General features: G+C 34.7%; 1 protein-coding gene across 1 annotated transcript in view; it reads left to right on the top strand.

Moving 5' to 3' along the window:
* LOC150109683 (caspase-6-like) overlaps positions 1–17,233 on the top strand; it is a 272,422-nt gene that overhangs the window by 114,593 nt on the left and 140,596 nt on the right. Inside the window, exon 3 of the mRNA XM_090413966.1 lies at positions 4,868–5,082. Coding sequence (XP_090270092.1) covers positions 4,868–5,082 — 215 coding nt within the window. The remainder of the gene's footprint in view (positions 1–4,867; positions 5,083–17,233) is intronic.

The raw sequence follows: 17,233 nt of genomic DNA, 5'->3' as shown, positions 1-17,233 counted from the left end.
ATATTTTGTAATTCCTTACCAAGCTCTTTCAATTCATGTGGTGCTAATATATTCTTGATAATAGCTTCTGCTTTTGTCCTTGCACATGTGAATTTGCTGTAAAATAATTTGCAGATCAATTTGGATGTACAGTTCATGGATCTAAAAGTTCATCATCAAATTCCTGCCATGTACCCTCAAGGGGGTGTACAGGATATGACAGTACTACATGAAAAAATTACATCATTACTAACTTCCTATCTACAATTTTCCTCCAAATCAGTCTGTTACTTGTCAAGACTCCAACATTATCAGACCTTATATTTCTATCGTCTAAGGCACTTTGTACTGTATCAATCCACCTATATCTTGGTCTTCCTCTGGGTCGTTTTCCTGCCAACCTGGCAGAGAACACTTGTTTTGCTAATCTTTCCTCTCCCATTCTATTTAAGTGACCATACCATCTGAGATTAGCTCTGCTAACGCATTCCTGGATGCTGACAATGTCAAGTTCTTTCCTAATATCCTCATTTTTAATATGATATTGCCATTGATGCCATCTGTTCATGCCTCCAATCCTTCTCAGGACTCTCATATCTGCGGTCTCTAGTCTTTGGTCAAGTGTTTTACTTCTGACCCAGCTCTCAGATCCATAAGTTAAAATTGGTTTGAACACAGTCTTGTATACAGCTAATTTAGTGTTCCGACTAATTTCTTTCTTATTCCATATGAATTTATTCAATTGACTTCCCACCATACCAGCTTTGCTGATTCTGTTGTCTATTTCTATATTTAGTTTACCATCTTCAGTAAAAATTGTGCCTAAGTAGCTGAATTGTTTTACTTGTTCCACAGGTTCTCCATTCACAACACAGTTGACATTTTCAATGATTCTGCCTATTTTCATTGTCTTTGTCTTTTTATTGCTGACCTTCATACCATATCTATTACAACAGCTATTCAATTTAGTCAGAGAATCTTGCAGACTTGTAGCGGATTTATGTAGAAGTATAACGTCATCCGCATAAAGCAAAGAGCTGATATTAACATCTCCAATTTTGATATCAGGTTTAATACCACATTCCTTCATAATGTGATCCATATAGATAATGAATAACAGAGGGGATAATGTACATCCTTGTCTCACACCAGATTTAACATTAAACCATCTTCCTGTACTTCCTTCAATTCTAACTGCTGACTCACAACTCAAATAAAGACTAAGTATTGCTTGATATAATGCCCCATTGACACCATATAACTGCAGCGTATTGAATAGCTTCTCTCTTGGCACCTTGTCATATGCCTTTTCCAAATCGACAAAACTTAAATACAGATCTTTGTTATATTCCCATGCTTTCTCGACTATTTGTCGTAAAGTGAAGATCTGATCCTGACAGCCTCTATTTGGCATGAATCCAGATTGTTCTTCACCAAGCTTTTCTTCCACAATTCTTCTCAACCGTTTCTCAAGTATACTTGCATAGATCTTGCCAGGAACACTCAGTAGGGAAATACCTCTGTAATTCTCACATTCAGTTTTATTTCCCTTTTTATATATGGGTACTATGAGAGCTCTACTCCAATCATTGGGAATTCGTCCCTCTGTCCAGGCTTTCTGAACTATGCAGTGCAGCCACTGTAAGACTCTTATACCACCATACTTCAGCATTTCTGGTCGAATATCATCTACTCCTGCTGCCTTTCCACATTTCAAGCCTTTGATGGCTTTTTCTACTTCAAGTATGGATATGTATTCCTGACTGCATGCCTGGTCAGTGTTTTTTATCACTGTGCTGTCATCACTGCTTGTTTCATTTAGCAGTTTTTTCAAAGTAATTACTCCATACTTCAAGGATATCTTTTTCTCCTGTTTTCATTTCACCTTTATCATCTCTAATTCCTTTTACAGCACTCTTTCCTCCATTCCTAAGCTTCTTCAACAACCTCCAGAATATTTTGCCACCTTCTTGATATTTATTTTCTATATTCTTGCCAAAGTCCTCCCATGACTTTTGTTTAGCTAGTTTTACACACTGTTTAGCTTTCTTACATTTGTCTCTGTATTCTATAAGAGTAAAAGCTGACTTATTTGCCATTAACTTTTGATATGCTTTCTTCTTTTCCTTCACTGCCTCTTTAACTTCCTGTGTCCACCAGGGAGTTCTGATTTTTTTATCCTTGCACACAACCTCACCACATGCCTCTCTGACAGAATCAATCAATGTTTCCTTCAGAGTTTGCCACTGAATCTCCAAGGTTTGATTCCTGTTCTCAAACTCTTTCATTTTCTTTTCAATAATATTTCTGTATTTTAGTCTACAGTTCACATCTGAGAGCTGCTAAACTTTTATTCGCTTTAAAACTTTCTTACATGTTATTCTTTTCAATATGAAATTCAATTTTATCCTGCTCAAAACTAAATAGTGATCACTTCCAATTTCAAATCCTCTGTACACTCTGGTGTCCTGCACCAGGGAGAAAACATCACTGTCAACAATAACATAGTCAATGAGACTTTTCTTATTCCTTGCCTCTTCTCTCCATGTGAATTTGTGCACATTTTTATGTTGGAACATGGTGTTAGTAATAACCAGTCCATGTCCTGAGCAGAAATCCAACAGATATTTGCCATTATTATTAGCTTTGCTCTTTTCTCCAAATTTTCCCAAAATATTTTTGTATGTCTCACAATCATTTCCTACTCTACTATTTAGATCCCCAACAAGGACCAACTTTTCCTTTTTCATTGTGTCAGTTGCTTTTTCTAAAGCCTCAAAAAATTCCTCCACTTCTACCTTAGTAGAACCTTCTGTGGGACCATAGGCACAAATAAGTCTCATTGTCCAGTTCCCCATTCTCATATTTGCCCACATTACTCTACTTGAGACTGATTGCCATTCAAGAAGATTAGCCTCGTATTTTGTGTTGAATACTATGGCTACTCCTTCTTTTCCTTGATTGTTATTGCCTGAATATAACATTTTGTATTTATTGCTCAGAAAGATCTCACCAGTTTTGGTCTTTTTTGTTTCAGTCACCCCTATTATGTCGATCTGGTACTTATCTAATTCCTCAGCTAGCTCCATTTCTTTGCCATGCAGGCTTCTTACGTTGATAGTACCGATCTTTAACTCTGGTGATGTTTAGTTGGGGTTTGTTTTCAGATTTGTTCCAGTAGCTGACTTTTCGCTGTTCGCCCTGGTTCCCTGGCGAAAACAACGGGGGCCTTGTTTAACCGGGCGACGCCCCAGCCGGCATGAAATTTTGTCATGTTGTACCATCATTTTTTATTTTGGTTTAACCAATAAGAATACAATTTGGTCGGCTAAATCCCAAATTGCCAGCCCATCCTCGTTCGTTCAGTATCAAAGTAGATACCCAACAGGGTGCACCACGAGAAGGTGAAGATTGGACATTAGGTCAGAAGCCCTGGTCGGTTCTCCGCATTCCTTTAAAGGCTATGTGGAGGTCTCCTCTCAGTTATACAGCTTTGACCCTTAAGCACCCCGGATCTAAAAGTTTGATTGTGATATATTGTATGAAAAAGAAAACACAGCCTCTGCAATTGCTAATTCTCTTTCTTTCATCCCAAATTCAGTATGATGGAGAAAACTGGTCATATTTACAGATGAAGAAGCTATCTATAGAGCTTTTTTGTGCTTATCAGAAGCTAAATGCCTTGTAATATCTTGCTTTCCTCCAGAAGTCACAGAAAATTTTCCCAAACAGATTGTACGTGAAACATATCCCTCCTACTGATACTCTTATTTCAAATTTTCTGTCAGTTTGCAATTCCTTCATTTTCTTTTTAATGACATGGTTTAAACCTGATTATAAAAAAATAATTATAAACTTTCCAATTTCTAAACATATAAAAAAGATATAGCAAAGTTACTTTGTTATATCTTTTTGCCAAAGTATCACCTCTGCAAATACCTGAGATCTATGATATCAAAAACAACAATTGTAATACTATGCCTTCAGGTAAAACTTTGATTTTGAAACATAAAATATCATTCTTTAAATTACCATTACTGTAACCATGGTCGATATATATCATTTAGTGATTTCCTTTGCTCCACAATCGATTTTGTATCGACATGAGTGAGGTATTGACAGACCTCAAACTAACAGTAACTTAAATTACCTTTATTATTAAAAAAGGGAAAATACAGCTTTTGCTGTCATGTGTAATTGTTTATTTTATGAATGAAATTTAAAAGCAACAGATATATCTAAACTTTGTTTTATGATAATAATAATGATTATTACAGGCATTAGCCCAATTACAATTTATTACAGATGGTTGGGAACTGTGCAATAAAAATAGGTAATATTTTTACAAAACAAAATGCAAATTACATGCATTAAACATACACTATGTAAATTATAGTAGTAAAAACAAAACATAAAAACATTGGTATTATATAAATTTAGATTGAGGATGATAATTTTGCAAACTTTAAAATAAAAGTTTATCATATAATCAAAATAATTTTACAAGAAAAAGTTCCTCAGAATAAACAACTATTCTGATGTTGTAAGTATGTGTTGTATTTACTCTTTCTCCTAAGGTGAATAAAATATTTTTAATGCTGTACATCTGGTCATATAAGTCTAATGCATATATTTAGTTATTTTTTCTAAAGTTAGTTTCTCTATTATGTAAAAATTATAGAAGTGAATAATAGCAATATATTTGTTTTATTTTAATCAGAGTTACTTTCTGTAAGTTACTTCTGTAAGATTTTCTGTAAGACCATCTTCAGGTAATATAGGATAAACAGAAGCCAAGTATAAAATAGTTTTCAGTTTTACCATTATAGAAAGTGTGCATGTCACTCAGAATCTCTTCTACTTTTATTTATTTATTTTTTTTTTTCAGGAGGGGTCTCTTTAATATTTGTGAAGATCTTGATGATGAAGAAATTCTTAATTTGTTTCGCATATTTGACTACAATGAAGCTGAAATGAATACTGCTGAAGATCTTGTTATTTGGCTTTATAAAAATAATAAAATCAAAACTACATGTGTTAACAGTTTATGTGAGGCATTGAGGTCTCTTAATAGGAATGACTTAAGTGAATGTGCAGAATGTCGTAAGGATTCATTGATGTTGTTTTATTTAATCTTTAGTAGTGTTATAAATGTTAATCTTTTATAATATTTTTGCATGAATATAACTTATATGATGATTCATATATTATCCTTTACTAGCTAAAAACCTGGAATTTCATCATAAGATAGCTATAAAGGCATTTAGTCTTTGTCACTAGCTGTAATTATCTTTTCTTGATTTCATTATTATAATATTGTATGAACTGTTATAAAATTAAACTATAAATTGATACTTTACATGTCTGCTACATAATATACATCAAAATCAATAAATCAACTGTAATATTAGTAGTAAATTATTTAAAGTATTGCTCTGTATATTGTTCCATTTACCCTATACAATTGTAGTGTTTTGAAAAGCTTTTCTCTGGGCACCTCGTTATATGCCTTTTTTAAAACAAAACTTAACTACAGATCCTTATCATATTCCCAGGATTTCTAAACTATTTTTTGTATAGTGAACATCTAATTTTGACAACCTGTATTTGGCCTGAACCCAGCTTGTTCTTCAAGTTTCTTTCACAATCTTTCGCAACCTCTTTTCAAGTATTCTTGCATAAATCTTACTGGAACACTTAGAGAAATTCCTCTGTAGCTCTCACATAGCTTTATTCCATTTTTTTACAGATGAGAACTATTAGAGCTCCATTCCAATCATCTGGAATTTGACCTTCTGACCAGGTCCCCTGAATTATGCAGTGTAGCCACTGCAAAACTTTTATACCTCAGTACTTAATAATTTCTGGTCAAATATCATACTGAGACTAGTGTTATGTCGTTGCTTTCTCTATATTTTACTGCCTTATATCTTCCTATTCTATCTTTCTATCGCTATTTTACTTCTTCAGATATTGGGCCTAACATGCTTACATCTAGGATTGTTTCCTTTTCAGATACTGGCAAATTTAAATTTTGCTGCACCAGCCAATATCCTATAGCAGAAAGGGATCCTTGCTCAGGGAGACAATACTAGATTCTGAGGCTTTCTTACACAATATTTTACTTAGATTCAGATTATTGCAGTCATGACCTAAATCTATAATTATATACACTTTCTAATTCCTTCCGGCCAAAATAGGTTCTATTTTTATAAGTGGTAGTTTGGAATAGTAATCAGGCATGACTCAGGTTTAGTTAAATATGGCATGTTTATTGGAATATCTAAACAGAATACACAAAAATTCATACTCAATTTGACTCGATACTAAATAACTAGAGTTAAGAAACTAACATACTCTAAATTAAATCAAAGGTTAAGAAACATCGTAAAACACAGTAATTGAAAATTGAGATAGATTGCAAATGATATGAAGTTAGGTTAAATTTCCTTTCTGCAATGCTATTCATAAGATAATATAAACAAACATTCTTATGTTACCCAGTTACTATAAATCCACTATTCTAATCTTGTTAATTCTATCACAAACAACACAAAAGATCTCTTCTAAACAATTCTTCATATTCTTAAAAGAGGTTAACTATCTAATTAGGGACTGTCCACAAAGTTCTTTAGAAAATGTTCATAATTTACATACACATATAATCTTCTCTCTTCTAAGGAATATTATACACAAAATAGATTAATTTTACTTTACCGAACTTTTTCCCGCATCTTTCAGCACCACGTGTACGTCTGCTTACTACTTGTCTATTGGCTGTTCTTATGCCAATGTAGGGGTTACGCTATTTTCATGATTTCTGCTGAAAATGGACTCTAATCTCTGTGTTTCAGGATACATTTCGATGGGACTTTTCAGCGACGGCTTGATTCTGTTAGGACTGGAAATTTTTACCTTCAGCTCTGCATAGAATCCTACTGTTATGTCATCTCTTGGTCATTATTTGTTATGCCGTGTCTCCTCCATCCTTTAATGTTTCTCTTATAGCATCTATTTATACTTATATCTCAGTTCCGTTAGTTAACTCTTTAATTCCTTATATATATATATATATCTTGTACTACTTTTCCCTTTATAATTCCCTTTTATCCTTTCCTTATTACTGTCTAATATCTTCTGCTTTAAAGCTTTATCTATTTCACTTAACTCAAACGTAATTCAGGCCGAATTACTGACAAGAGTGAAGCTGTTGGTTTGTGAGACAAAGGAAATGCTAATAGCAGATGCTTATCCCTCTGTCTCAGCACTGGTTCCAATTCCTTATTCAGACTCAGAGAAATTTTTTTTTTTCTGCTGCGTTACCCTGAATCCTAGATTTACAAAGCTTATATCACCAAGGAATTAGAACACAGTCAGCATTCAATCTTATCACCTATAATTCTCATATCTGCAGTTATGGCCTAATTTTATCTATCCTCCCGCTAAGGTTCACAAATTTTATGAGCAAGTGCAGTAGGTACAAATCTCAGGCAAGACAACATTTAGACTTTAAACAAAACATTTAATTCAAGTAAAGACATGTAATACACTTTATGACACTAAATTAAACAAGCAATATAAGGGTAGGTAAAGACTTAACAATCTTGCTTACAATTACTCAATCTTTCCCATGGATTTCACTCTGAGAATCTTATTCATGATATCTAAACAATTACACTTGTTATGTTACTCTAATCCTTCAATTCTATTCACGATATATAACAGACTTAATCAATTATCCTTACATTCTCTCACAAGATTATTTCATACAATAACTTTCTCTATGTCTTTCAGTTAGGAACTACTTTCTAGATACTGGGTGTTGCATTATTTTACATACATTATTCTCTTCCTTTCACAAATAATCAATGAAACAGTCTCTAGAGTATCTCCTAGCATTTTCAATTAATCTTCCTAAACATTTTCACTAGAGAGAAGATAAAAAATGTACTTTACCAATTGCTGGCATGTTACTCTGGCCTCATCACTAATCTCATCTAGATAATCACCTTCGTCTAGTTCACTTCCCACATTTCAGGATATTCTTTACGGATTCTTTCTTCACTTTACATCGGGAAATCTCTGCAATCTTCTGCAATTATCGTCTGCTGGGCTCGCTGCTGACTGGTAAGCTTCCGAGTCATTCTTTTGGAACCTCATCGAACAAAAGGAACACCACGTGGAGGCTCCACACCAGCCCGACCTACGAGGACACAGGAACACTCGAACAGCAGCGAAAAAAGACCCTGACCCACTTCTGCATTAAATGCTCTTTTAAACTCCACGTCACTCCTCTCTGCTACGTCATCGACTTCTACGTCAAGCTTCCTTAGCGTCATCCAGCACTCAGCGCCGCATGCGGAATCCTCGCGCAACCTACGGAGTGTAGTAGCGGAAGAGGGGAGGGAAGGCACTGTGCTTACTAAAGGATATGCCAGTGCACTGTAGTACGTGTTACAGAAGTCAGCCATTTCGCATTATAGAATAACATTTCTTTCCCAGCAATTGTTAGGTACTTACAGAGCAGTAACTGTTAAACAGCTTAATATATTATTAAACTTTACAATACAAGGCAACATAAACTTAAATTGTTCCCTGTTTAGAAAATTTTGATTGCTATACAAGTGCTTATTTAATCTGATAAATCATTATTTACTCCTAAAGCATAAGAACCATGTTAAGTCCATATGAAACGTAATTTTCTGTAATTTAAGTTTCACTCCAACTTAACACTACTCCATTCTCAAGCAAACTCACTGTCCGACATCTTAGCACAGACTTCATTCTCCCCCTAAGCGAACTGCCCGCTAATTTCCATACCACCAAGCAGGAAAATGATATGACAAGAGAAAGAGCTCTGATACGGTGCTCATCCCCTTATATTCTTCGTTAGAGCGCCCCTTTTTTTGGAGTCCCTTTTGCACACGACCCTATACCTTTGAACCCCTGGGTTCATCCCTTGCTTTCCTGATGCTGTTATGCTCTTGGATTCACGGAATATGCGTCAACGTGTATTCCGTGTAAGCTACTGCCGCCGGTGTTATGCTGGACACGTGTACTTGTATACTTTCTAAGAATTATTACTTAGTAACTATCTGGTGATTCACAGTTAATCTATACAGCTTAAGTGAGGCTTAAAATTAATGTTAACAAAATCCTTCCATATTCTCTGATTTAATTCTAGTAGTGATCAAAAGATTAAAGTACATGGAACATAAGATAAAATTGCAAATTTATACATAAAGTGAAGAAGTTTCACTTTTGATTTCAGCTGATGTGCAGGTATTTCTCTTTGTTAGTAAGTTTAGTATGTTAGATTCTGACTGAACGATTTCTTTGCAAGATTCCTTCATTCAGGATCTAACACTAGAAATATATACACGTTTACACAAGAATAATGTTTAATTTAATTTAAACATTATTCTTGTGTAAACGTGTATATATTTCTAATCATTATGTCACAAGTATCATTAAAAAAATCATATACTAAGACTGTCTTTCTGCATTTCAAGTTTTTGATGGTGTTTTCTATCTCAAATGTTGATATGTACTCCTCTTTGCATTCCTCTATATTCTAGTATAGTTCTGTCATTTCTTGTTTCATTTAACACGTTCGCTGCCAACTATGAGTATACTTGTAGTTGGTAAACCAGCCACACAAGCCAGCTATGAGTATACTCGTATGACGCTTGCCGCTGCCAACGAGATTATTGTACTGACCTTGAAGAAGTGAAAATGCTTGGCATACGGGAACAGACTATTCGGAAGTAGCGTGGCAGTGAACGTGTTAACAGTCTTTCAAAGTAATTACTTCACACATCTAGTATATCATTATATTCAGTTTTCGTATCACCTTTATCATCTTTGATTCTTTTTACAGTACTCTTTCCTCTATTTCTAAACTTTTTCATTAGCTCCAGAACATTTTTGCCACTTTCTGATATTTATTTTCTATATTCTTATCAAAGTCTTCCCATGACTTTTATTTAATCAATTTTACTCTATAACTTACATTTTTTTCAGTATTCGCTTTTTCTTTTTTCTGTATCTGCTTTTTTAACTTCTTGTGTCTGCCATGGGGTTCTTATTTTTCTATCCTTGTAGACAACTTCACCATATACTTCTCCAGCTGAATCAATTAATGTCTTCTTCAGAGTTTGCACTGAGACCCCAAGTTTTGGTTCTTGTATTCAAATTGCTTCAATTTTTTGTTTTGTTTTTGAATAATGTTTGTATGGTCAAGTCTACAATTTGCCTGTAGAAGCTGCTCAAATTTAATTCTTTTTAAAACTTTCTTGTTATTTTCTATTACAGGATAAAAATATCAATTTTTATCCTTCTTAGCACTAAGTAATAGTCACTTCCAATTTCAAATCTTCTATACACTATTGTATCTTGAGTCAGTATGAAGATATCACTATCAACAATAACATATTCAATCAGGCTTTTCTTTTTTCTTGTATCTTCTCTCCACGTGAACCTGTGCACATCTTTATGTTGGAACATGGTATTAGTAATGACTAGTCCATATCCTGAGGAGAAATCCAGCAAATACTTACTATTATTTTTGCTATGCTCTTTTCTCCAAATTTTCCCAAAACATTCTTATATGCCTGGTGAGATTCATTTCCTACTCTGCTATTTAGATCTCCAACAAGGACCATTTTTTCATTTTCATTATGTCAGCTGCCTGTTCTAATGACTCAAAAAAATTCTAATTCTTCCTTATTAGACCCTTCTATGGGGCCATAGGGGCAAATATGAAAAATACAGTTTGCTGAAACAGAATTGCTTTGGTATTGAATGAGGATTCTTGTTATATTACAGTTTTTGCCTGATTGATCTTTATATTTATTTATTGATTTTATATATACACATATATAAAATCAAAGTTTTTATATATGTGTATATATTTATTTACTTGTTTATTTTCATGGGGATACAGGATTAGGCAAAGTATTATTATGTACAGTTTTTAATCTTTCTTCATTCTGCAATTTAGTTGAAGTGATGAATATTCAGCTAAAGACATAATTAAAGAATTTTAAACATTGTGAATTAACTAATTTCATAAACAAATGTTTTGGACAAGGAAAAAAAAATTAAAAATGGATAAAAAATGTTAATGAGTTTTTTTCCCTTCAGAGCATTTCTTTATAAAATTTAAATTAGTGTGCTTTGGTAAAATTTCAAACCAAGCATTCTATGCTTCAGCACATTCCTAGTTTTGATGACACAATATTGTCGAGAAAGAGGATGATGGGTAAGTTTATATATCCACCTACCTACCCGTGTAGTGGGATTTCTGTATACTGCAAAAGAAAGGGTGTCATTGGGCAAGTATGAGTTTAGAGTATCTAATAAAGACAAGGTATTTTCTTTTTCTATGGTGAACTGGATTCTGGGGTGCTGACTGGTAATGGAGGAAAGTCTGTGTCTGACCCATGTGGCCAAATAGAGAACACGTCATCAACATATCTTTACCAAATAGAAGGGTTTAGAATGGCAGTATCAAAAATGTTTTTCAAAATCTAGATCTCAAAATTGGCTGGGTTGGAGGGAAAGAGACTATTGAAGTACCTTCTGTCTGTCTGTCTATTTTTTGCTAACCAGCATGGATAGCAAAATTAAAGAAATCAGTAATGTTGGAGAGAAAAGCATTTTTCATTTAGTTTCAGAAAGAGGAATATTTGTGAATAAGGAGTTGACATCAAACATCACCATGATGTCATTATTGTTTAAAAGTAAATTTTGGATTAAGGATTTGAAATGAAATGAGAGGCATGCTTAAGGGTCACGGCTGGATAACTGGGAAGAGAGCTCTCTCCATGGCATTTGGGATTTAGCCGACCAAATTGTATTCTTATTGGCTTAAACCATAACTCAAAATGATGGTACAACATGATGGAATTTCATGCCGGATGAAACATCACCCAGTTAAACAAGACCTCTGTTGTTTTCGACAGGGAACCAGGATGAACAGTGAAAAGTCAATTACCAGAACAACTCCAACTCAACATCAGTAGAGATCAAGATTGGCACCATCAACATAAAAGCATCAATGAAAAATAAATGGAACTAGCAGAAGAATTGGATAAGTACTAGATCGACATAGGTATTACCAAAATAAAGAAGACAAAAACAGGTGACATCTTTCTAAGCAACAAATACAAGATGCTATATTTAGGAAATAACAGTTGGGGAAAAGGAGTATCTATAATATTAAACACTAATATGAGAATAACCCTCTTGAATGATAGGCATTATCAAATAGAATGATGTGGGCTAATATCAGAATAGGGAGACTGGACAATGAGACTTATTTGTGCTTATGGTCTGACAGAAGGTTTTACTAAGGAAAAAGTGAAGGAATTTTTTGAGGCATTAGAGAAAGCATCTGACGCAATGAAAAAGGAAAAGTTGGTCCTTGTTGGAGATCTAAACAGCAGAGTAGGAAATTATTACCACACATACAATGTTTTTTTGGAAAATTTGGTGAAAAGAGCAAAGCTAATAATAATGATAAGTAGATTTCTGATCAGGACATGGACCAGTTATTACTAACACCATGTTCCAACATAAAAATGTGCACAAATTCACATGGAAAGAAGATTCAGTGAATAAAAAAAAGTCTCATTTGACTATGTTATTGTCAACAGTAATGTTTCCCCACTGGTTCAGGGCATGAGTATACAGAGGATTTGAAATAGGAAGTAATCACCATTTAATAATGTTGAGCAGGATAAAATTGAACTTCATATTGAAAAGAAGGGTGCGTGTGTATAATTTTAATGTTTTTTTCTGGGATTTGTTGGATCATATCTAGCAGTTTATCAGTAATACTTTCTCTGTGCAATACATTCACTTTTCATTTGTAATCACTGGAATAGACGACAGTAGACTCACCTTTGGTGGCTCTAGTAACAGTTATGTTGTTGACTTTGCAGAGTTTATGTAGTGCATAGAACTGGCTGTTGAAGAGATTTCTTTTTGGTGTCGATGTGTGTAATGAGATTTTAGCTATCTCAGGCCTGATGTTAGCAATATTAGGAGGTAAGTTGTGCATGCATGTTCTATGTCGCATGATTTCTAAACTAGGAACTTGTCATGTCAAAGTTGTCGCCAAGACTAAGGACACCAATGACTGTTTTGTCAAGTCTTTTTTTGACAAATAGACTGCCAAAACTGAGAAGTAGCAGCTGAGAAGAACTATTTTTCATTATATAATAAAATTTTATTCTTTTCATAATAAAAAATTTCATTATATTTTTTAATATTATCTTTTATTTTCTAAAATTCTCTTGGGTAGATTTCTCAATATCAAACAGAATTGGGGTTGAGAATAGTGGAGAATTCAATTTGAAGAGCACTAATAGCTTTATTAATAGTAGATAATATAGCTGGGATAGCTGTAGATGCCAAGAGCTTTAGGAGAGTGAAATTTTACTTTAAACTTGACAGGGGTAGATATAATTCCATTGTCCTTATGCCTTTTAAGGAAAGCCAGCCAATTAAGTTCCTTGGATAAATGCAGCTTCCTCTTGTTTAGCTTTGCATTCTGTGTCATATCTTGCAGAATTAGTAAATATGTATTTAGGCTTAGATGCTAGTGTACAGTTATAATAAACTGACTCCCCTCCCCATTTAAATTAGCCAAACAGTTAGCTAAATCGTTATTTTCACTTATTGGCTACACTTCTCCTCCTTTAAAAATGTTCCATATATTTCGCATCCTTAATCCAAAATGTACTTTTGGACAGAAATGATGTTGTGGTGAGCTCTGATGTCCCCTCCTTATTCACAAATATATACTCCTTTCTGAATTAACTGAAAAATGCTTCTCATACACATTACTCTTTCCTCCTCTACCTCAAGTTAGCACCCCAGAATCCAGTTCACTATAGAAAAATAATATAACAGCAGCTTATATTTTTTAGATACTGTAATTACATGCCTGCCCATTGGCATCCTTTCTTTTGCAGTTTACAGAAAACCCACCTGCACAGGTAAATACATATATAAACTCTCCCATCGCCCTCCTTTTCAACATGGTGTTATCAAAACCTTTGGGAACAGAGCCTCCAACCTCATCCACCCAAGCTTCTCTTACAGGTGAATTCACCTTTATTTGTCAAACCTTCCTGTCAAATGGTTATGATGTCAAAAAGATTTACAAATTATCTGTCCTTTCTATCTTCTCACATCACTCTCAATATAAAGACTACAGTAATGCCATTGCTATTCCCAATATCTGGGGTACTTCAACCAAAACTGCCAGAACTTTAAAGAAATATAATCTCTTCACTGCTTTTGAGCTGTGGTTCTAGTCCAGGTTCCTGAATGTCTTTAGGTGGGAGATGAATTTCATCAAACGTGTGAGACTACTTCCTCACTTATTGGAGACCAGAAGAAGCTTGGAAAAGTTCTGCATATAGCCTTTAGAGCAGGGTTTCTGGAATATGTGGAAAAAATAAAATGAAATATTAAAATATATATTTTAAAAAAAAATTAAATGACTGAAAGCTGAGAGATAAAGTTCATCATCAATCATCATCAAATTCCTGCCATGTACCCTATGGTAGGAGATAAAGTTAAAAATACTATTTAATTAGGTAGATTGTACGACTAGTTTTGTCTTCATAGAAGACTTCTTCAGGTGCATAACAAGAAGGAACAACCAACAAAAAATTGCAAAAGAACCAAAAAATCTATACATTAAAGCTTTAGCGTATTAACATTTGAATCATTTTTTGGCGTGTGCATGTGTTCAACATCTCTTGAATGTCAAAGTTGGATGGCAGCGCAATGGCAGTCTGAGAGATTATAGCCAAGGTTGGTGTTGAGATTTATTTGATTGAGGATGATTTCTTTGGATTCCACATTTCTTCTTTCCTGTTCATCATAGCATTGAAAAATATTTTCAGGTTTGTCCCATAAGACTGGATGAATGAAGTTTTCCTCATTAGCATCAGCAGAATTCAGGACATGGTTCGACAGAGTACTGGCTCTGGTTCTGCCATATGTGACGTCTCTTTTATGTTCCTCAAAACATAATTCAATGGATTTTTCCATCTGGCCAAAATAAGGTATAGCAGTTGCACCAAATTCAGTAAACACCATTGGTGCAAAATTCAGCGTTTCAGATATATCAGGTTATGTTTTAGTTTGGGCCTACTGAGCAAGGAACAGAATTTTAGAAGAGGAGTGAAAGAAGTCCAGATGTTGTATTTTTTAAGAACTTTGGCCAATTTTGGCAAAACAGAACTATGGTAGGGATATTTAGCCTTTTTCACTATTTCTATCTTCAGTATGGCAAGGAGGTGGGTTAAAAAGTAACTTATTAACTGTTTGTTTTGAATAACCATTTTGTTGAAAAGTTGTAAGAAGAAACTCTTTGTTAAAAGTTAAAGAAACTTTTGAAGTTCTTTGTTAATATCTTCTTCACACAATAGTGAGCGAGCACGTTTGCCTAGTATGGAGATAATACCAAGTTTTTGAGGTGGATAGTAATGGGACTGTGCATGGAGATATCTGTTGGTGTGAGTTGGTTTCCTATAAATAGAGATTTTTAATTTCTCAGAAATATGAGTGAGTTTGACATCCAGGAATGGAAAAGAGCCAACAATCTCTAATTCTGCAATAAATTGGATTTTTGGGGTGTTGACTGTTGAGGTGGTCAAGGAAATTCTTTAGAGACTCAGGACCATTGCTCCAGATTAAGGTGTCATCAGTATATCTTTTCCACAATTTTGGTTTCAAGAGAAAGGAGGAGATAACTTTTTCTTCAAAAGATTACAAATGTAGATTTGCCAGTATGTGCGATAACGGATTACCCTTGGCTAAACTAGAGTTTTGTTTGTAAATAATGTCTTTAAACTGGAAATAGCCAGAATTAACACAATGGGTTAATAAAGACATAACTTTGTTTGATAATTTATCTTTATTTATCTTTTAACAGAATAATAGCTTCTTTTGTAGGTACATTTGTGAACAGGGAAACGACATCAAAACTAACCATAATTTCTTCTTTTTTGAATATTTATAATAAAATTAGTTTAATCCTTTATCCAAGTGTGAGCAAACAAAGTTTGCGCCTGAAGTATCTTCAGGACTAGGGTAAGGTGATGCAACACCAGGGCAACTCGTTGCAAAGGTGGAGAAAGCTACCAACACTCCTATCTCAGTATCTCCTATAATGCAAAACACATCTCCATGTGGATATGTCTAATGTTATGCATTAAGGGAAGGGCCACTACCCACTATCCTATAGGTAGAGATGATCTGCTAATGCTTCTGCCTGGTATCTCCACTAGGGCCTGGCTCCCACTGAAGAGACCTCAATAAAGGTCGAAACTAGTCTGGGTAGTGGCCCTTCCCTTAATGCATAACATTAGACATATCCGCATGGAGATGTGTTTTGCATTATAGGAGATACTGAGATAGGAGTGTTGGTAGCTTTCTCCACCTTTGCAACGAGTTGCCCTGGTGTTGCATCACCTTACCCTAGTCCTGAAGATACTTCAGGCGCAAACTTTGTTTGCTCACACTTGGATAAAGGATTAAACTAATTTTATTATACTCTAACCAAGTGAAAAATAAACTTTTGAATATTTATGTTTTTGACATAAATTATATATTTAGTTTAATCCTTTATCCAAGTGTAAGCAAATAAAGTTTGTACCTGAAGTATCTTCAGGACTGAGGCAACTCGTGATAAAGGTGGACAAAGCTTCACATCACTTGTCTTAGTATGCCATAATGCAAAGCACATCTTCTTGTGGACATGTATAATGCTATGCATTATGGGAAGGGTCACTACTCAGACCAGTTTCCCTGTTTAAGTGCAGGGTTACCTCTCCAAAAACTCATGTGATCCCCTGGATCATCCAACAATGAGCGACCCGCAGGATCAAAACTCGGCGTTGTTCCCCTCAGTAACAGGCTCACCTGCCACTGAGAAGAACTCTCAGCGTTGGCTCTACCCTGTGGCAGGCTCACCCCACCACCGAGCAGAGCCGCTGATATTTCATCTTGGGAGTAACAGTCATGCCTCAGTTAACTTCATGGACTACAGTATTGTCATTCATAACTCCCCACACTACTACCAAGACCTGGGTGACAACAACACCCGAGCCCCAGTTAAAACTTCATGGGCTACAGCATTGCCATTCATCACCCAAGCATCCAACTGGTTTCGACCTTTATTAAGGTCTCATCAGTGGCAGCCACTGATGAGACCAAAAAAACCCAGAGG

The sequence above is a fragment of the Typopeltis vanoorti genome, chromosome 2 (assembly GCF_054136105.1).
Source record: "Typopeltis vanoorti isolate ZY-2024b chromosome 2, IOZ_Tvanoo_1.0, whole genome shotgun sequence".
Lineage (NCBI taxonomy): Eukaryota > Metazoa > Arthropoda > Arachnida > Uropygi > Thelyphonidae > Typopeltis > Typopeltis vanoorti.
This window is presented reverse-complemented; position numbering and strand designations above follow the sequence as displayed.